Source organism: Sciurus carolinensis, chromosome 8 (genome assembly GCF_902686445.1).
Source record: "Sciurus carolinensis chromosome 8, mSciCar1.2, whole genome shotgun sequence".
NCBI classification, from domain to species: domain Eukaryota; kingdom Metazoa; phylum Chordata; class Mammalia; order Rodentia; family Sciuridae; genus Sciurus; species Sciurus carolinensis.
This window is the reverse complement of record NC_062220.1, coordinates 54,512,307-54,534,785: the sequence shown is the minus strand read 5'-3', so window position 1 is coordinate 54,534,785 and position 22,479 is coordinate 54,512,307. Positions and strand designations below refer to the sequence as shown.

Here is a 22,479-nt window from a genome sequence, read left to right as displayed (position 1 = left end):
CCCATACAGTTGCCTACTGTGTTCTTGATCTGCTCAAGCACCATTGGTCTTCTTGCATATACCCATGAACACTTCAAACATGCCATATCTCAGAACTTTTATACTTGACTCTCCTTGAAATATTCTTCCTTAAAATACTTACTTTGTTGCAAGTTTCGTCCACTTTCCCTAGCCTCCTATCTAATATTTCAAACACTCCACCACTCCAACACATCCCCTTTACTGCTTTACTTTTTCTCCTTATCTTATAATCATTATCCAACATAGTATTTTGTTCATTTTATGTCTATCCTCACTAGACTCTAAGCTCCATGAAGGCAGGATTTTTGTTGTTTTTCTCACTGCCATATCTCCTGCACACAGAGCAATACCTAAAATGAATTAAATGTACAATAAACATGCAACAAATTAATATGTACATGTGGGGATATAGTGACAAGGAGCGTGTTTGGAAATTATATGGCCTCATTTTTTCGATAGATGTTTTTAATTAGATCTTGTCATTATTATTCTGAAGATGATGAATTCTTTCCTTGAAGTTTCAGAAAATGATCAGAGCTTTGAGGTGACTATGACCGCAACCACAGAGGTGGCAGATGATGAAATTACTGAGGGAACGGTGACACAGATCCAGGTATAGTACATCTTCTAACTGGCCTCAGGAAGATGATCACAATTTAGGTAATAAAATGATACTTTGGCAAAATAGCAACCACAAAATGGAAGTAAGACATCATTCCATTCAAGTTTAGTCTCCACCTGAGTCTCTTTTTAAATAAAAGTAGATTTTAATTCCTGGAAGAATGGTTCACATCTCTTGAAACAAAAATGATGCATGTGCATTCACTACTTGTAGTGATCTCATTTGACCTGTTAGCAACAGTAGTAATGATGGCAATACTATTTCTTTTGGTGCATGTAGACCTAGATACATTTTACCATGTATGAAGAGGTTAAGTAGTAGGTTATTTGTCCCTTAAAAACTCTTGCTGAGTACTTCTGCCAAAAGTAGTAAGTGTTATTTGCTACCTTATGTATTCTAAAGCTTAAATCTATATTAAAAATTTACCTTTGGCTGATTGCCCCTTTCTTTTATAATAGCTAATTCTTTTCCTTCATCTCTTCATTTAATAAAATATTTAATAAGATATTTTTGAGGTAGAGACATTACAGTATTTTTCTTTTATAAAACATCACAATGACCATTTAAGAAGTGTAATAGGAGTTGATATGTAACATCAAGGACTGAGGATATCTCAGATGTGTCCATAGTGAACCTTCTGTAATAATAAGCTACAAAGTAGTTTTAAAATCACAGAATTTCTAGAAGAGTGAATCACATATGGATCAGACAGCTTTGAGTGAGGCTGGAGATTTTCATAATCTGTCCTTTGATATCAATGGGTGATTTGGACAGGAATTTTTTTCAAGTCCTTTGAACCAGTAGATCTCTTTTCTTCAGAATGAGTCTCATCAGAGTGATTCCAAATTTAAAGATTATGTAGTCTCACTTCATTCAGTTTTCACACAGTAAAAATAACTACATGCATGTGATTTGATTTACAACCAAGTTATTATAAGATTGAACAGTGGCACAGTGTTAGTCTTTATTTTAAGAATTATAAGAGTTCTGTTTTGTTTTACTTTGCCCATTGCCAAAAAGTAAATGAGTCATAACATAATATTTAGCCTCTTGGTTTGTAATTATTTTAGTGAGTGAAAAACTTTTGGTAGTAATTTCTAATATTTATTTAGTAAGATTAGCATTGAGTTGTGAATTGAAAGTCAGCAAGTAAAAATGTTGAGAAATAGCTGCTTCTTACTACTTTTCTATAAACTAGGAACATACAGCTATTTGACATAGTTCAGTAATTAATACATTGCATCTCATTCCAATGATGAGATTAGCTTGAAAAATAATAAGAATCTATAGGACATTACATTATATTCAGTATTGATTTGAGCCCTTTGTACATTACAGACATGAAATCCTGCAACTAACAAAGATTTAATTTAAAAACAAAGGCCTACTAAATAAAGCCTGTGTAATAGCTTTATGCATAAAGTAGTGAAAATGGAGACAAAATACTGTAAAACTACATGTAATACATAGGTACACACCTAAGCCCCCTGCTGTACTCAGCAAATCATTTGTTATAGACAGTGTTAACTACTACTGCTACCATTTAATTATTTGCTTATTTGGTAGCTATTTACAGAGATTTTAAATAATAATTGTAACTCTTCATCAGGAAAATTTGAATCATAAGGCAATAAATGCCCAAAGATAACAGTTAATCATCAAAACAAGCTTGCATATAATAATACTTGCTTTCTATTATATATTTAGACACACTTTGGAAGATAGTGATTTGATTCTCTTATCCAACTGATTAAGAGATCTTGTAATAGTATTTTCTACAATTCTTATAAGTGTGTAGTGTGGCACCCATCTCTAATCCCAGCAGCTCAGAAGCCTGAGGCAAGAGGATCTGGAGTTCAAAGCCAGGGTCAGCAAAAGCAAGGTGCTTAGCAACTCAGTGAGACCCTGTCTCTAAATAAAATACAAAATAGGGCTGGGGATGTGGCTCAGTGTTTGAGTGCCCCTGAGTTCAATCCCTGATACCACCTCCCCAAAAAAGTGTGCAGTGTGTGTCAAGATTTTTAATAACTCTCTGTTTCACCCTTTACAAATGCATAACTCCTGTGTCACATTTCAAAGAATTATTATTGACAGAAAACAAGGAGCCTTAGACATTATCCAGTCTGTCTCAGTTCTCTGCTCAATCTTGTAAAAAAAAAAATCTAAAAAATATCATACATAAAATAATAGAATTGTTCACTAATTTATGGCTGAATTTTAAAACATTCATAAATGCAGTATATTACCACCAGATGTAAAAATAAAGCAGCAACAATAGAGACATAGCTCTCCTCGTTGTGTGTTGATTGTTCACTGACAAACTCTTTCCAAATAAGATGGGTTTCAGTTCCTTTTCAGATTAGAAATTCATTTTCTTCTTATTCAGGAACTATTCCAGTCTTTGTTAGGATTTACCTCCAGCCAGTTACACAGTTTAGTTTATCCGAGTCAGAGACTGAATTGAGTTGAGTGGCCACGAAGCATTTGGTGGTCCACTTATCCTGGTCTGCCTATGATAGGCTCATATCTGAGATGGTAGCAATATTTTAGTTCTTCCTTATTTACACTGTAGCTCCCCTTAGGCCAACGTTAAGTCTGTTTAAAGATTTTTGTTCCTGCATAATTCATTCGATTAAGTATGTCTATAATTGCAAATGTACTTAGTGATGTTTGCACAAAAGACCACCTTAGCTATAATCATAATAAGTATTAGTGCCAATTAGTTCTTTTAGAGGAAATACATTCATAAGGCTATGAATCAGCTCTAGAGATTGGCTTAAACAAAGTCTTCAGTAAATAGTAGCAAACAGTGATTTTGCAATAATCTTTTGATTATTTTGTCAGTCCTCTTAAGTTCAGCAGGAGATTACACTATGAAGGACTATAGTTTAGGCAGCAAGCTACCTCTGATGACATTAACCAGTCGTAACACCCAACCCTAATATTTCCATTTTCCTACCTGGAACTGATTACAACTATATTTATAAACTCACTTTATGTATGTACACAAATGGTTTTGGAATATCCTGTATTGACTTAAATATGTAATGCATTCTTGACCCACATAAAAAACTTGAAACCACTAATACTTTCTAGGTACTTTCTTAAATGGTCATATTAATGTTAATACTTTTGTACTGCCATAATAAAAGAAGCAAGAAATATGTCTTTTAAATTGAATGTATTTTATTAAACCTGAAAGAGTGAATTCCATATTACTACATTAGGTTTTTATAATGCCTGGCATTACAGGTTGGGTATTACATCAAGCTACTTTTTTTTTTTTTTTTTAAAGATTTTACAGAATGAGCAATTAGATGAAATATCTCCCTTGGGTAATGAGGAAGTTTCAGCAGTTAGCCAGGCATGGTTTACAACTAAAGAAGATAAGGATTCTCTAACTAACAAAGGTAAGATACATTATGAATTTTAGTGCCCAGTAGAAAAAGTGGAGATATGAAGGGCTTGTAGACATTAAGATTCTGAGTTGGAGCTTTGTCATTATGAGTGAGTATATAGTAATTGAGTTTTTCTAATTGAATTAAATTTGCCCTGAATGACTTTGAGTGGAATCATGAAACCAACATTTGCATTTCAATAATTAATCATTATTTCTCTTTTTTAGTACAAAGTAGATTTTGTCATGTTAATTTTTGAACAAATGTATGATGGTGACATTTAAAAGACAGTACAGTCATTGCTTCTGAGAGTTGGTAATCAAACTTTTTCAAAAGTCTACTGGTTTAAAGGTATCTTAGAAGATTAAAATAACAGTGTTTGTAGAGCTGCTGTGCTTTTTAAGTGTAACTAGGGAAACTGGTACCAAAAAATGAGAGTTTTGTATGTGCCACTTTGGAGTAAAGAAAGGAAGCAGAAATAAGTACATTTATTATTTTCAACCCACTGTGACTTAAAAATTCTAAGAAGACATCCACTTGTCATCTAGTGGATTATATTTACCTTGTGTTAAAATCCTTTTGTACACCTTCTTTGCCTATAAAACTTTTTTGGGGGGTGTGGAGGGGGTTCTGGGGATTGAACTCAGGTGCACTCAACCACTGAGCCACATCCCCAGTCCTATTTTCATTTATTTAACGACAGGGTCTCACTGAGTTGCTTAGTGCCTCTCTTTTGCTGAGTCTGGCTTTGAACTTGTGATCCCCTGACTCAGTCTCCTGAGCCACTGGGATTACAGCCATGCTTATTTTTCATGGAAAATTTCTCAAAAAGTTTTAAGAATAATTTGAGGGCTAGGGAGGTAGCTCAGCTGGTAGAGCGCTTGCCTCGAAAGCACAAGGCCCTGAGTTCAATCCTCAGTACCGCAAAAAAAAAGAATAATTTGATTTTTCTTATTTATATGTCTCTTTTTAACAGTTTCATACTTGTGAAAGGATGTGAGAAGTAATATTTTTTTAAAAATCTTTGTTATCATTGTCTTTATTCAGTAGGTCAGATATATTCTTACTTAAAAAACTATAAATTACAGAAACATCTTTACCTTAGGATATTTCAGGTATAAGGTGAATGAGAAATTAAATTTGCTGTTTTATTCCCACTGTTAATTTAATCACAAACTATGTCTTTAATATTTTCTTCCTCTCAGGAAGTAGTATTTTCTGTAATATTACTTGCTTTCTTTTAAAGGACATAAATGGAAGCAGGGGATGTGGTCCAAGGAAGAAATTGATATTTTGATGAACAATATTGAACGCTATCTGAAGGTACCTTTGACATATTTTTGTGTTTCACTGATTTATTACCAATTGCAAAAGTAGCCAAGTAATAGTGCATTTAATTATTAGGGGATTTTCACTTATTTTTGTAACAGATTTTCAACTAATATGTTATAATTCAGAGGTGATTGATTACAACATAAAATTTTAAACTGATTTTGAATTCTGAATTTAAGATAGTTTTATTGCTTTCAGTTACCACCCGAAGTTTAGATAGTCTTTAATAACCTTCTAACATCTTAGTCTTGTCTTTTCAGGCAGCCTGTAAGTTAGAGTTTAATTTATATTGTCTGAAGCCTAAGATATACATCTGCTTTGAACTTAAGATTTCATAGTAGTCCTTTTTAAAATTTTTAAAAAATAGTTAATTTTCATATTCAGACATTTCTTGCTAGTTGATTCTCTTCATTAAATGCCCTTTGAACATAGTATTGTTGAAACAGGAAGAGTAGGAATCTCCTTAACACAGAATGTTTGCTTTTGAAAAGTTGTGGATCCATTTAGGGAAAACTGAAACAGGTGAAAAATGATATAAGCTGTTTTATCATGTGATTGCAAGAATTTAGAGAGGGAATAGTTTATTCTTAGTATTGGAACATTTCAAAATTTTTGTAAGAGCAAATATTTGAGCTGAGTCTTCAAGGGGTAGAACTTGCACTAAAGCTGGACTAACTAGAGGAAATAGCATGCATACATGCTAAACAGCAAGGAATCAGAGATCAAAAAGACCCCTACAGATTAAATTAATTCCTTTAACTTGAATCTACATTAATGCCTCTGGAAAACTGGCCTTTAAAGACCAAGTCAGAGAATTAAAACTTTATTCTGCAGGAAACAAGAGGCATTGAAGTATTTAAGAAAGGCTTATAGCTTAGTTAAGTAAGAGATTAATGGGGCAGATCCATACTTTTCTCCTTCAAGTCTTTTCCAGAGATTTGCTACCTTTCCCTATAATGGCATTAAATTCAAATAGTGCAAGTTTGAAATGTAGAAAATTAATAATATTGTTTGGGAAGGGGATTGTACAGTATCTTATTTCACCATTCATTCCCTTGTTGTTTGATGTATGTATACATGTAATGTAAATACATCACTGCTTAGAATATGCACATCTTACGCTAATTTTTAACTACAGCCTTCCCAAACTAAGCTTTCTAAACTATAAAGTTAATAATACTTAATTATTTACTAATGAATCAAGGTCCCTCCATCAAGTTTATTGTTTGAAGATAAAACAGTGAACATTGAAAAGTATTTCAAGAAGTATACTAAAAGCTGTTCACTAGTCACATACACTAGTTAAAACTGAAAAGTGTATATATTTAAATGAGGCAGTAAAGAGTGGTTTAAAAAAAAAAAAACACTGGACTTGGGGAAATAAGAAGATGGTCTCTTGTCTAGGAGATAGAATAAATGATCTCCAAAGACCCTTCCAACTTAGTGATTAATAGGAAGGGATTGTGACTAGGATTTGAGACTTTTTTAGAGGACTATTTCAGTAGACCCAGGTGAGTGGCAAAGACTTAAGAAGAATTAGAATATGCAGGAAAAAGGTAGATAAGCAAATAGTCTGTAAGGAATCCTGATCCCTAGGTGTTGGGGAAGAAGTAGGAGAAGAGTTGGAGTAACTTAAAAGAATTTTTAATTTTGAGCACTTGGGAGAACTATGATAGAATTGACAGAACTAGGAAATGTCTAAAACAGGCCCTGATCTTGGGAGAAGATAAATTGTTTGGTTTTGATTTGTGACTATGCTTTTTATTATGCAGTGCTCTTCTAAAAACGTTGTGGAGCCATTTTTAAACCTCAGAGAATTCTGATTAAACATCATATATTCCATATTATGGATAGAGGGATAAGTGAAAGTAACTGCCACAAACAAAAAAATGATTATGGGAAGAAAACTCATCTGTATGGTCATCCTGCAGCACAGTACTTTGCACATAGGTGTTTGATGAATGTTTAGGTTTAATCATTTGCAAAAGTGAAACTGCATAAAAGAGAATTTTAGAAAAGATTCCAAAATTGAGAAACTTTTCACCATGAGGTTTTATACATTCAAAATTTGTCTAAAATGCATGCCTGTATATTTTACCTGGTTTTGAAGGTTATGTAACTTAATGACACATATTTATTCTCAGGGTATTTTGTAAGTTTCCGCTTTACCCTGCATTATCATTTTGATAATCCATCCCCTGTTGATTTAACAGTATTTTATTGTACAGATATACTATAAGTTACTCATTCCACAGTTCATGGTCATTTAGGTTCTTTCTCAGTTTTTTTGTATTAATTTTCAGGTGTCTAATATTTTGTGAATGGTATTTCATTATGGTTTTAGTTTATATTCCTCCAGTAACATTTTTTTATATGCTTATTGGCCATTTGCCTTTCTTCTTTGAAACTCCTCTTTGTGTGATGAATTCTCATAATGCTTTATTGGTCATTGGTGCTATAGCTATCTTGTCTCAATTCAGTGGTCTATCTTTTCCCCCTTTTTTTTTTTTGTGTGTGGTGCTGGGGTTTGAACCCAGGGCCTTTGTGATTTTGAGGCAAACACTCTGCCAACTGAGCTATATCCCTAGCCTTTTTTTTTTTTTTTTTTTTTTTTTTTTTTTTTTTTTAGGTATATTTGATGAATAAAAATTTTACATTTCAGTATCAAATTTATCATTTTACTTTTGTTTTGCATGTTTAAGAAATCTTCCCCTATCTTCAAAGGCATGAAGATTTTCTCATTTATAATTCTTACTTTCATATTGCCACCTCCATAAATGTGCAGTAGGGTTTTAGTGCTGTCTTATTATCCTAGCATTGTTTTTGGAGTGTCAGTCAGTCTTTTTCCCAGACTACAGTCTGTCCTGTCCTGAATCAAGCTTCCACAAGTTTCTTTGTAGGTTTTCTAGGTTCTCTTTGTGATACTTAACAACAGTATAACACTGTCTTCAGAAATCCCAAAATCTGATCAGACAAGTCTCCTCGTGACTGTCTTAGCTCTTCTTGGCTCTTTACTTTTCTGTTACAAATTTAGAATCCGCTTGCAGTAAATGAAAAGGTCTAATAGACTTCATTGGGATTACATTTTGAACCTGTACATCCGTTTGGGGTGAATTGACATCTTTTCAGCATTTTCTTTCTTTTGAATGTGGTATAACTCACCACTTTTGTTGGTTCCTTTTTAATATTTTTCAATAAATTTTCTATTCTCTGTAAAGGACTTTTCATAACTTGTCCTAAAATTTAGTCTTGATTCTTTCAATTTTGTTGCTGTTATAAATAACTTCTAAAATATAAGCTTTATAGAACTGCAAATGACTAAATAATTGATTTTATATTCAGCAACCTTGCTAAAATTTGCCTTTTTGAAATAAAATATTTTTTTCATTGAAATTGGGTTTATACATATATTGCATGATCTAAAATGATTATTTTCCAATCTTTTTACTTTTTATTATTCTTTCATTAGTCCAGCAGCAGCAGACTGTAATTTGCTCAACTTTATTCTATATGAATGTTGAATTTTATGAGTATTTTCCACATTTAAGATGTGATTAATTACATTAGTAGATTTTCCTGCAGTTGACACAAATTTGTATTCCTGTGAGAAACTCACTTTTTGCATTGATACATTAACTTTATACATTGCTGGATTCAGTGTGCTAAAATGGTAGGATTTGGGGATCTATGTTAATGAACAAGATTGGCCTGAATATTCTTTTCTGAAACTGTCCTTGTCTGATTTTGCTACTGAGGTTATGCTAAAATGACCAAGGAGGTATCCCTGCTTTTTTTTTATATATATACTGTAGAATAGTTTTAAAGTTATGTGACTATTTGGTATGATTTACCTGTAATGTCAGTGGTACCTGGTGTTTTCATTGAAGTAAGAATATAAATAAATGATTCAGTTTTCTTGTTGGTTTGTGCCTGATTTCTGTCTTTTTCAGAGTTAGTTTTGGTAAGTTGACTTTTTCTCACTCATTTTATCTGAAATCACGTTTATTACCATAAAGTTGTATATAATGTTCTTCTGTTGTCTGATCTCCAAAGCATCTCTATAGGTCCCTTTTTTTCACTCCTAATATTATTTGTCTTTTTAAAAATTTTGCCAAAAGTTTATCATTTCGAATTTTAATCGTAATATATCTTTTGAGAGAATCAGTTTCTCCATTCATTTATCCTTTCTGTGCTTTGATTTCCAATTAATTTTCTCTTATAATTTTCTTCCTTCTACTTACTTTATATTTGTTTTAAAATTTTAAATACAGTTTAAAAGGAGTTAACAGAAATTGAATTTATTGAACTTAATACAACTTGATTTTAAAAGGAGCATTTAAGCATCACTTTCTTATCTCAACATTTTAAAAGTTTATATGTGACTTACTAATGAATTAGCATTATACTATTTTTCTAGATGCCATTAATGACCTTTAACATTAAAACAAGTTTTAAAAGCATAGTATGTCCACATGCATTTTATCAGAAATCCCTAAATCAAAGAAATGTAACCCATTTAGGCACGCGGAATAAAAGATGCTACAGAAATCATCTTTGAGATGTCAAAAGACGAAAGAAAAGATTTCTACAGGACTATAGCATGGGGTCTGAACCGGCCTTTGTTTGCAGTTTATAGAAGAGTGCTTCGCATGTATGATGACAGAAACCATGTGGGAAAGTATGAAAACTTGTAATGCTGCATGTTTTCATGTAATTAGGAGAAATATTTAAGGAATTGTCTGGTTTTTTGTTTTGTTTTTTTTGTTGTTGTTTTTTAATTCTGGACACAGACCTTGAATTTCTGTTACAGGCAACATTTATGGGAAGGCATCATTAATTTTCTTCATTGATTATGTCATGTTACTGACATTTTAAATTTCTCTTTGGGAATTTTAGGTGACAGTAGTCTGGTTTCCTAGATATTACCAAGCTTATAGTGCTGCTTTTCCTCTAGCTCTTCAGCTCCTTGCTAATGAAAATATATTTAAAAGCTGAAGGGAATTAAATAATGTTTTATGAGAGTGGAAAAAGAAATTTTTAAAAAGTGAAACAAGAACGACTTAACTTTTCATTAGCCTTCCAAGTATTTAAAAAGTGGTCAGCCTTTTATAATTTTTAAGTAAATGGACATGTTATAGAAGAAGAGTGCACTGACTGTATTGATATAAAGAGCCAAGGGTATGGCAGATGTTCATGCTTAGATAAACAAAAAAGGAGGATAATTTTAATTTTTTCAGTGCTTTGAGAGAATTTTCCTTAGATTTTCTTTTTAGCCTTAGTTATCCATGAGTCTTTCTGAAATAGTTACAATTTCAGGGTGCCTAAACTTAACTTTGACATAAAGGAAGAGTTAGGGGCATGGGAGCAAAATCATTTTAAATGTTCATAAAGAAAATTGCGTAGTGCTTACCTTTTCTGTAACTAAAATTACTGTTGTTTTTTAATAAAGATGATAGATAGAAGCATTTAACTTTTTTTTTGGGGGGGTGCTGGGGATCGAACCCAGGGCCTTGTGCTTACAAGGCAAGCACTCTACCAACTGAGCTATCTCCCTAGCCCCAGCATTTAACTTTTGATTCACTTAAAAATGGGTTACTTTAAAATATGATCCATAAGCTGACTTAATATTGAGCTCCCTAAGTGAAATTCTGATTTTTATTAAGGGTTTTAGCATTCTTTATTTTAATTTATCTCTTTTTAAAATTTCTCTGCATTTCTAGATATACACCTGAAGAAATTGAGAAACTCAAGGAGTAAGTTTTAAATTGTTTTCATTAACTCTAATTGTTGGGTTTTGTCTTGGGTTTTAAAAGTTTTAATATGAAATTTTGAGATTTTTGGTAGACTGGTATAATTTAATCCTGCTGTTAAGCATGATAAACCATAAAAAGAACTTATCTGATCTAGAGCTGCAAAAAGTAGCTACATCCATAGCATACAAATTTAGTCTCCTATTGATAATCACCGAATGCCACAAACAGGTTTCAGAAGAGCTTAGATAGTCATTTTTGGTGTTTTGGGGACTTTTATGTAATAGACCCAAAACCAGGTTTGTGCTCCACAACTTAATCTAAAATGATGAGTTGGCAAATGTTTCACTAAATATCATTACTGACTACCTTGTAAAGGTTGTTGAAGTCTCAGAAACATACTTTTGCTTCCTTGAGTTAGGGTAATAAAAAGTATGGTTTAATGGACTGTATGGATCATGAAAAAAAAAAAAACCTGAAGGTTCTTCCTATTTATGATAAGGATCTATGCAACTTTTTCTGATGTCTGAAGAAGAGTTTGCAAGGTGTTTGCTCAAAAGGGAAAAATCTGGGGCTTACCTGGGAGATTGTGTCAATAACCTGAGGGGAATTTGGTCTTTTTTGAACACATATCCAAGTTATTTATTTCTTCTCTGACCCAGGAAAAGGGCAATTGCTGCCTGTTTTTTTTCACCCACAGACAACTGTGGACCCCAATAAAAGGCCACACTTTCAAACTTTGGCTCTCAAAGTATTGCTGCCCACAACTTCCAAACCAGTCAAATGGGAAGAAGAAGAATGAAGAATAAATGATGAAATTAAAAGGGAGAAAACAGTTGAACCAAATGCTGATTGGCAGACTCTTGTTTTAGGCTCCGGATAAAGCATGGCAATGACTGGGCAACAATAGGGGCGGCCCTAGGAAGAAGTGCATCTTCCGTCAAAGATCGGTGTCGACTGATGAAGGACACTTGCAACACAGGTACTATGAATGCTACTGATGGGGTTTTTGTTGGATTTGTTTGTGGTTTTTTTGTTGTTTGTTTTTTGTCATCATTTGGGCCTTTTACTCCTGCAGATACTGCCTTTTCTTCTAAGAAAAAAATTTATCATTCACCTTAATTCAACTTTATTTTGCCTTCTTTTTCTTTCTCCCCCGCCCCCAGTTTAGCAGTTCCAACTAATCTTCATTTTTGTGCTTTATTTATGTAAGGTGACATTGTTCACAAGGACACAGCATCTCTTAAGTTTCAGAAGAACTTTATTAACAGTAGCTAATCATCTCATATTTATAAGAAACAATGGTTGTCCACAAGTCCCAAGTTAGGAAGAAGTTGTGTTCAAAAGATTTGTATGTATTTTGTTTATCTCAAACTTAAAAGTATATTTTCCCATTAAAAAAAAAAGCAGCTTATGATTATTGGTATTTCAGTCTCCAGGCCAATCTACATATATACACAAATTTACTGGTGATAATGTTAGACCTAACTAACCTTTGTCACTTAACTTTCAACAACAGTATTTAGGCTCTGCCATTAACTATCATTTAATCATTTTGGGCCTCTTTCTCAAAGGAAAATAAGATATTAGAATAGATGCTTTCGTAGTTTCCTTGTAGGGAACTAATGTTCCCTAAAGATTCTCTAAATCTCTGTTCAGTCTTTTAAGTAAAAATAAAAATAAAAATAAATAAACCAAAAAACAGTTCTCAAATTTAGCTTCAGCTTCTAAAGTATATATATCCTAACTTCATTAAAGTGAAATCAAGTATATGTCCTTATCTACTCCACCATCACTATTACCAGCAAGGCATTGAAAACATAAATTTCACCAACTCTCTCATTCTTGGGTGTGGCTAGCTTAATGAATGAAGTAGGGATGGAAACTTGAGATTTAGGATAAGACCACAGAAATTTGTGTAAGGTACTGAGTATAAAACTCCTGTTAACATATCTGTAAGGACACCATAGTATGGTCTGATTGCCAGCCTGAGAGACTGATGTGCCAACTCTATTTTCTAAGTTTTCTCCTGTGTGCCACATCATGAAATAGCAATCTCAGAGCTCTTCCTTTCATATCATGCTAGGATAGGAGAGCTTTGACTTGAATCAATCCATGTTACTCAGAACTGTGCCTATTATATAATAAATATTTAATAGATACTTGTTAAATGAATGAATCCTTGAAAGCCAACAGCATAGCCCTTTTGATATTTTCTAGTTTTTGGCTACTAGTAACTAAATTAAAATCAGAAGTCAAGGAGGATTAAAGAAAGGGTGTTCTGTTTGTTTTCCTGTTGTTTTGCTCCAGTGCATAAGTCTCCATAAGTTAAAAAAAAAAAAAAGACAGAGTTGGGCATGTTTTCATATGCTTTTGATCCTAGCAACTCAGGAGGCTGGGGCAGGAGAATCACAAGTTTGAGGCCAGCTTCAGCAACTTAGCAAGATCCTGTCTCAGAATTTAAAAGGGAGAGACTGGGGATGTAGCTCAGTGTTAAAGCACTCCTGGATTTTATCCCCAGTACCACCACCACCAAAAAATTAAAAAATTTTAATAAAGGAATATTTGATATTATTTATTCTTAAGTTCATGGGTTTAAAAAGAAACAGGAATAAAAATGGGCATGAATACTAGTGTCAAACTTTATTGATCACAATAGTGTAGAATTGGGATAATGGGGTAAGAAGATAGTATAAACTTAGTCTTTATTAAAATTAGTAGGAGCCAATAGATTTTATTCCATTTGTCCTTCATCGTTCTTTCTTGTGACTAATGGCCTCTCAAATTTACTCCATTTCTGCAGGGTAGTTGTTGAGTGAAAGCATGAATTTGGGCCTATTGGGCCATCAGTGAAGCTCTTCCCATCTTGCTGTTTATATACATAAAGTTCTTGGTGTAACCTGAGAGTACATAATTCTTTGCAGTTATATTTTGGATAGTTTTTCTTTCCTTAAAAAGTCAGTGTTTTCCATTTTGATTCTTCATTTTCTTTTGTGCTGAGACCTACTGGACTAGTAAAATGCAACTATCAGTAGGTATGTGTGGTCTCCCACCAGAGGACCATTCACCAAATAAACTCTTAGCCACTACTGTCTACTTCCCAGTACTTGGAAATAAAAGCCTGACTCAAATTTGTAAAAGAAGGTAGCAGTGGTAGTCTGGATTATTTCCTTCTTTCAGGGAAATGGACAGAAGAAGAAGAAAAGAGACTTGCAGAGGTGGTTCATGAATTGACAAGCACTGAGCCAGGTGACATAGTCACACAGGGTGTGTCTTGGGCAGCTGTGGCTGAACGTGTGGGTACTCGCTCAGAAAAGCAGTGTCGTTCTAAGTGGCTCAACTACTTGAACTGGAAACAAAGTGGGGGTACTGAGTGGACCAAGGAAGATGAAATCAATCTCATCCTCAGGTTTGTCCTAAATCTTTTAATAACAAAAAACTGTAACTGTCAGTTACTATGGATGTCTTGATTGACTTTCCTGTTTTGATTTTCCTAGATGCCTAATGTCTGAAAAACATCCTTTCCATAGAGAGCCATTGTTTAAGATCTAAGTATTTCATATTGAGCTCTTTTGTTTTGTGTTTGTTCCTTTTTAGTGGATTTAGTGCCCGGGCAAAGTACCAGATTGAAGGCGTGGAGACTGAAGTCCTCTATATCCACAGAACAGGTACGGCACAGGCAGCGGCAGTGCAGCTTTTCCACTGTCTCACCAATGTGCCTCAGTCCTAGCCTAGGGGTACATGTTTAGGGTAATAGGGCCATTCAGTCTCCATGCCCTTCAATCCTTGGCTACTGTGCTAAGATTCCCAAGAAGGGGGACCCAGTCTATAGTTACCCACACTGTCAGCTTCACACAAATTTAAAAACACCTTTAAGATAATAATTCCAAGATTATTATTTTTAATTTGTTGGTTTTAACCATTAAGACCCAGTGACTGAAGAGAACAAAAATAGCAAGAAAATATTTAAGACACTGAAGAAAGAAATTATTACTGTAACTACTGTGCTGAAAATCAAGATCATCACGAAAGTTAATACTAGAGATGGATAAGAGACCTTTAAAGCCCACAATTTTGCCAGGCACAGTGGCACTCGCCTATAATCCCAGCAGCTCAGGAGACTGAGGCAGGAAGATTTCAAGTTCAAAGCCAGACTTAGCAACTTAGAGAGACCCTGATTCAAAATAAAATATAAAATATGGGCTGGGGATGTGGCTTGGTTCAGTGCCCCTGGGTTCAATCCCTGGTACACCCCTCCCTCCCCCAAAAAATAAATTTAGTTGTACCATTGTTTTGGAGTTTTTTGGTTGCTAATGTTTGTCTTTTTGTCTTTAAGGGTATTTTGTTCCACTAGTCATCTTTATAAATAGCTCATTTTTAAACACATTTGTTTCACAAATGGAAAGATGCAGGAAATAATGTAGTGAAGACTACACTTTAAAAACACTGCACAACATTATACAACTAAACCTGTTCTTATTCTAATCTTTAGTCTACTCCCTTTCCTTCACAGTGCTTCATCTGGTTATAACTATTTGCAGGGTTTAGCTGATGATATTTCTTAGCTCTTAACCCTAGAAGCAAGTCGGCATTCCTGGAATCCTTTCCCCATGCAGCGTAAGAGTAACATAATCTGCCATTCCCTTTATTACCAGAGTCATCACCACCTGTAGTCAAAGGAGGGTTCTTAGAGAGTAATGAATTTAACAGCTAACACATGGGTTTTTTGTACCCTGTAGGATAGCAGAGCTTGATGTAGCTGATGAAAATGACATAAACTGGGATCTGTTAGCTGAAGGATGGAGCAGTGTCCGTTCACCACAATGGCTTCGAAGTAAATGGTGGACCATCAAAAGGCAAATTGCAAATCATAAGGATGTTTCATTCCCTGGTAATATATTGCTTTCATTTTAAGTCCTTCCCTTCTCTTACCGTATTTACTCTTTTGGAGCTAGAGGTTAAAAGTTCTGTGCTGCAGGTAAAAAAAGTATCATAATAGTAGATTTTCACTTAAAACTGTGACCTATTTCTTTAACTGTCTTCCCTAGAGAGAGTTAATGTGATTGTAATACCCAAAGCCAAAAGGTGAAGATATAGACATTTACACAATTCTTGTTTTTCCACATAAAGAGGAAATAGATCGTACATGTTTTACTTTTGTACAGAGATTTCTTAATACTTAAATTTACATCACCTTTTGTGAGTTTTCTAATTTTAAATACCTGTACAGGGTTTATTTAGAGAAAATCTTTGATATTGTATTTTGTAGAAGAAAAACTCTGTAAACTCTAATTACATTTGTTATATAAATCCAGAGATCCTAAATTTGGTTTGTTTAAAATAAGAAGACAGCATACTTTGCATTAAATTAAGTTGTATAGCCTATTTAATTTAGGTTGTTAAATTCATTCCCCTTAGTGTAAAATTCCAACTACCATTTTTCCAAAGGAGAATTAAATGCTAAGGAATGTTTATTTGATTTAAAAAAAAAAAAATCTGGAGTAGGCCTCCTTGTGCAAGACCTCAAGAGTGGCTGCATATTACTATACTTACCTCTGCAGTCGTAACTATATAAGCAATCAAGTACCATTGAGTCAGTGAGAGGAAAATGAACACTGTTTAAAAATAAATTGCTTAGCATTGACAGTATTCTTCCTAAATAATAGGAATTCTGTCAGTAAGCCCTGGGACATAAAATATCTGTTTAAAAAAAAATGGAAATTAACAATGTCCACTCTTAGTTTTTGCATTATGATTCTTAAATGGTAAGAACATGGTATTAAGAATTTTCTGAATCTGGTTGGGCATGGTGACATGTACCTGGAGTCCCAGCTACTTAGGAGTGGAGGATCACCTAAGCCCAGAATGTCTAGACAAGCCTGGGCAATATAACAAGACCTTCTTTTCCAAAAGAAAAAAAAATATGTATTTTTTTAATCTGTTAGATGGATAATGTTTCCAAATCTTCAGGAGAGATTGTAGTGTTAATATTTTTATTGTTATTTTTACTAGTTCTCACATTCATTATGCAATTATTTATTCCAAATACTTTCCCTCCTTACCCCTCCTACCCCACCTCCCTTGTTGCTTAGATGGTGGTCTGTCGGAGAGTCATGTTCTTTTTGTCTACCCATCTCCCTTCAGTCTTAATAAAAGGTCTTAAACAGTTACATGAGAACCAAAAAAACAACCCAACACTTTTGGAGAATAAATCAGGATCTGGAGTTCCAAACAGTAATTCCAATTCCAGTGTACAGCATGTTCAGATCAGAGTTGCCCGCTTGGAAGATAATACAGCCATCTCTCCAAGTCCCATGACAGCGTTGCAGATTCCAGTTCAAATCACCCATGTCTGTAAGTGTTGGAACCTCAGGGCTCCTTACCACTGGGATTTGTATGATTTGGTTAGTGACAGATGTTTTTCAATCTTTTAGAGTATTGATAGAAATTTACCTCAGTTGATGAATTAAGGAAAACTAAGGCATTTTATATTTAGCTCAGTTAATATTTGTACAAAAAAAGAATGTGTGACAGGAAGAACTTAAAACCTGGCCATTATAAATCATTCTAAACCATCTTTCTAGATTTTATAATTAGGGATTCAATAGATCAAACAACTTTCCTCTGTTCATACATAAATACACAACCAGTGTTAACTCCACAACATGTACAACCACAAGAGTGAGAAGTTATACTCCATGTATGTATGTATGTCAAAATACATTTTACAGTCATGTATAACTAAAAAGAACCAAAAAAGGATTCATTAGAAATCAATTAGAAATTAAAATTAATACTAGGAAAACATCTAAAATAATGATTTAATGGAGCAAAAGATATGGAGTTCACAAGGTAGCATATATTTATAGCAACTTTATCAGAAGACACACAGATAGGGTATGGATTTGTGGTCATATGTAAAATGGGTTTTGGTAAGATTGAGAAAGATTTTCTTCTTGGAGTTAAGCCAGTTTCCTACAGGGAAACTTTTTTTTTTTTTAATCACTCAGTTCTTAGCACCTGATGATTTTGTGCTTAGTGAGATTATGGGAACCCAGCAATTATTGTGGGGAGGGGAAATACTTCTCTTCAGCTCTAAGCAAAGTTGATACTTCTCCCCTTTCTCCATCATTCTTGGATTGTAATGACAGAAAAGGAATGAGAATAGTCTTTACTTGCCTTTATCTCACTTTTTTTTAGGAGGGGTCTACATAATGCCTATGAAAGGAATACTACCCATAAGTATACCAGTCACTTTGTATTATTTTCAGCCAAGCAGTTTTTAGCATTTTGAGTGAAAGAAGTCTTCACATTGTAGGATGCTCAATGTCCCTTGACCTCACCCACAAAATGCCAATAGTGCTTTTCAATCATTACAAGCAGAAACATCCCATACATTTCCAAATGTATTGTATGATCCTGTGGTTGATACTTACTATCACCTGCTGGCTTTATTATTAACAACACCATGCCTGTATATACAATGACTGTCAGAGTGGGGTAGGGGGGTGTAGCCCAGTAGTAGAGTGCTTGTCTAGCATGCATGATGCCCTGGGTTTGATTCCCCAGCACCATAAAGCAAACAAAGTTACCTTAGAGACATTTAAATATCCTACCTCAAAATTCTTAATTTGTGTTTGATTATTTGCTTCATCTTCCTTCCAGTGTAAGCTGCATTAAGAATTTTATTTTCTTTGGCCTTTCTTGTTTTTGTTTTATAGACAAAGAACTACAGAGTAACTGTAATTAATAGTTAATATAAAATGTGAGTTGTAATATTGGTTGTAAATTGTGCATGGAGATTTTTAGTTTTCATTGGATTGACAATACCTACTAGGAAGATAGCAAACATTTTATAATAGTACTTTAAAATTAATTCATAATCATTTTAAAATACTATTTCAAATCATTTTATTTCTCCCAACAAGATATGTGAGTATAGTAAGAGGTCTATAGTCCACCCATTATTTTATTTAGCATTTTAACCAAAATCTCCATTGTTTCTTTAGGCTAGGGAACATGGATCAGCAAACTATTTACTATAAATTATGTGAAAGGAGAAATGCAAATGATTTATGACTGAAAGCACCAAAGATCACATTTGTTCTTGTTAGTCTTAATTCTGTATAACTGGACAAACACTGGCTTAAGTCTGAGCCTCAGTTTAACATACCTTTAAAGAGATTATACGACCTTATCTCTAAAGTGCTGCTCAATCCCCCAAATATGGCATTCTGATATAATACTGTTTTATATTTATTTCTTCTTCTTAAAAGACTTTTTATCCTCAGAACAACTATATGTACTAGACAGGACAGATAAAATCTCTGAACATCAGTTTGAATTAAAATAAGTTATTTGCCGAGGTTTACATGGCTAGTAAGTAGTGTTGCCAAAACTAATACCTTTGTTATGGGGCTACCAATTCAGACACCCATACTGTTTAGCAGAATGTTCTGAAAGTAGTTTTTCCAAGTTTCTTTCTCTTTTCATTTAGCCTTGTTGTGTTCCTCTTGCTTCCTAACATTACAAACTTTTTGCTACATACAAAGGCTTGCCAAACCTTTTCTATATATGCTCAGATAATATTATAGACATTTAAAGATTTATGGTGTCTGTTGCAGGTACCTTGTAGTTCAAATACACAAGCAACCATAGAAAAATAAGTGTGGACAACTGTGTTCCAATAACACAGTGGGCTAGACTTGGCTGTGACATGAATCTGATCTGTGTACCGTCCCAGATAAATCCATTAGATTTCTTTTCTCTTATAAATTAAAATGACTCAGATTTACAGACAAATTTTTCAAAATGAATTTGCCTTCATGACAATTGAGTACACTGGAGAACCTTTACAAAGCATTTTATTATTGTCCTTGTTCTTACTACAGCTTCAACAGACTCCCCTGCTGCTACTGTTGACTCAGAAACAATAACACTAAACAGTGGAACACTACAGACATTTGAGATCCTTCCAGTGAGTAATACTTAATATAATGGATATTGTCCATTTTTATGCATAAGAAAGATGAGTTTGGTAACATTTTTAAAAATGCTGTCATATAAGAGATGAAACTAAACATTTAAGGCCAGATGAATAGCAGACTAGATGTAAATCAGACTTCCACTTTTATAATTCTTTTAAATTTGCTTTTTCCTCATCTGTATGTAATCCAGTGTCTTTTTACATATGAAAATGACAGTGCTAATGAGTAGAGCACATTACCATGGACTGAACTGGACTGGACTGAATCATAAGTTAATACTGGTTTTTAAGAAAAGGATTGGGGACAACAAATTATGAGCTGTTGAATAACATTCATTCAGTAAACACCTTACTAGCCACCAGGGGTACCAAATTTTGAAGTCCCAGTTCTAAATGGTTTGACCAGTTTGGGAAAAAATCTTAGATCAAATAGTGTTGCCAAACAACCAGTTCTAATCCCAAAGTATTTCTAAGAAAAATGGAAATATTTCCACATAAAAACTTGCATGTGAATGCTAAATTTTGAGTTTTGATCATTTCTTGGGCTAGCAATATGTGGTCACCATGCTGGGAAGAAGAAGCAAGTTAGAGTCCAGTCATCCAATCATAGGGGTAAACAACCAATACTCTTGATACTATAAGTGTAAAGCAGTACTTTGTGTTGCTTTGTTGTTCAGTGAATTAGGGATATTAAATGCATTTTTTTACTTAGATGGCATTTTCAGCTTATGATGAGTTTAGGTAAAAGTGTGTCTGTGTAGGGCTCCCATTTACTTGAAGATTAATGGCTGCCTCTGGCCCAGTGAAAGGGGACATGATTATTAATACATCTGAGGTTTCTTTTGGTGGTGATGAAAATTAAAAAAAAAAAAAAGTCCCAGTCATTGTTCTGGTTTCTAAAACAAGGAAACCCAGAATTAGTTCATAGTTCATTAAGTAGAAAATAATATTAAATTCTCTCAAGAATAATTTACTTTGAAAAACATAGAGGGTATTAGTGGAAAAAGTTTATTCATCCTCTCCACAACCAAATCCCAGGACAAAGACCAGCATAGCAAAAGGTTCTCGTTCTATCCATGAAACTTGAAACTTAATTGGTCTCCAAAATAGGGATGCAAAGACAACCACATGACACAGGTAGAAAGCAACTTAATTTTATGTTTTTTTAATACCTTCCCAAGTAAAAATACACTTACACATACATTTGAGATTTGTGTTCAGGTTTTTACTTACAGGGTCACATTCAACTATTCAGAGACCTACCCCAATTTATTTGTAGGGGATGATACCAATAACTCAACTTCAAAAAATGGAGACTTAAAATATATGTGTTAAATAAAATGTGTTATATATATACACAGTGTTTACAGTTATACCTGTCCATATGTGATTCATACATGTAACTTTTTGTTTTGTTTTGTTTTTCTTTTTGGTGCTGGGGATTGAACCCAGGGCCTTGTGCATGCGAGGCAAGCACTCTACCAACTGAGCTATATTCCCAGCCCCCGTACATGTAACTCTTAAGGAAAATTATTAGCTTTCAATTTTATAGAAAGGATAAATTGACTCCCTGTTGGGTGCTAGGCACTTTCATAGTCATTTCTGATCTTAACTCTTCCCATGAGAGATAGCTGTAATTCCCATGTAAGCAATAAAGAAACCTGTATTCAGGGATTTATCACACAGGAGTTTACAAGATGATTTTAGACCAAAAAACAGGCCACATGATTTCACCCCCTATTTTAAATACATACACTTCTTGAGGTTATTAGAATGCTACACCTAATTTAAAATTATATAGAAGCTTATCGTATGAAAGGTTTATTAGTGAATAATTTTGTTATACTTTAAAAATCTCAAAAGATAAAAATGTATGATCAATTAACCAGTTTTCAGATAAGCATCTTTCTTCAGAGCGTTGCTAATTGACATTTTGGTACATCTTCCTTTAATACAAAAAATATTTCTTAAAATTATACTGTGAAAATTTGAATTCAAGTAAGTGAACATTGCCATTGTGCCTTTTAAAAAAATGTGCACTTTTTTTTTTAAACTGGGATACTGCCTGTTTTTATATGCTACAGAGAAAGATTAAAGAGAGATGATAGAGTATGCTGGGTTGTTTATTGCACTACAGACAGTGGCTCATGCATCTGTGTTTTGGTGCCCTGAAACAAATAGCTAAGACCAGACCGTGGAAATACATGGGAGCAAAGAGCAGGATAAATGTCTTACCTGCTAAACCTCCAGGCTAAGTAATGATTTGAGACAGATAGCTAGTACAGAATATCACACCCTTCATTTTATTATTTGTTTGCACCCTCATGGTTGGTAAGTACATTTGTAGCTAAATTAGAGTCAGTCTATTTT

General features: G+C 33.8%; 2 protein-coding genes across 6 annotated transcripts in view; one reads left to right on the top strand and one right to left on the bottom strand.

Moving 5' to 3' along the window:
• Tmem243 (transmembrane protein 243) overlaps positions 1 to 22,479 on the bottom strand; it is a 54,753-nt gene that overhangs the window by 7,809 nt on the left and 24,465 nt on the right. The window lies entirely within an intron of this gene.
• The window catches only part of Dmtf1 (cyclin D binding myb like transcription factor 1), a 45,768-nt gene that overhangs the window by 20,048 nt on the left and 3,241 nt on the right, over positions 1 to 22,479 (top strand). For all 5 annotated transcript variants that reach the window (XM_047561069.1, XM_047561068.1, XM_047561064.1 and 2 more), the window contains 10 exons: positions 540 to 634; positions 3,939 to 4,053; positions 5,288 to 5,364; positions 9,894 to 10,051; positions 11,094 to 11,126; positions 11,996 to 12,105; positions 14,304 to 14,532; positions 15,863 to 16,014; positions 17,268 to 17,477; positions 20,015 to 20,100. In XM_047561069.1, coding sequence (XP_047417025.1) covers positions 572 to 634; positions 3,939 to 4,053; positions 5,288 to 5,364; positions 9,894 to 10,051; positions 11,094 to 11,126; positions 11,996 to 12,105; positions 14,304 to 14,532; positions 15,863 to 16,014; positions 17,268 to 17,477; positions 20,015 to 20,100 — 1,233 coding nt within the window. In that variant the 5' untranslated portion in view covers positions 540 to 571. The remainder of the gene's footprint in view (positions 1 to 539; positions 635 to 3,938; positions 4,054 to 5,287; positions 5,365 to 9,893; positions 10,052 to 11,093; positions 11,127 to 11,995; positions 12,106 to 14,303; positions 14,533 to 15,862; positions 16,015 to 17,267; positions 17,478 to 20,014; positions 20,101 to 22,479) is intronic.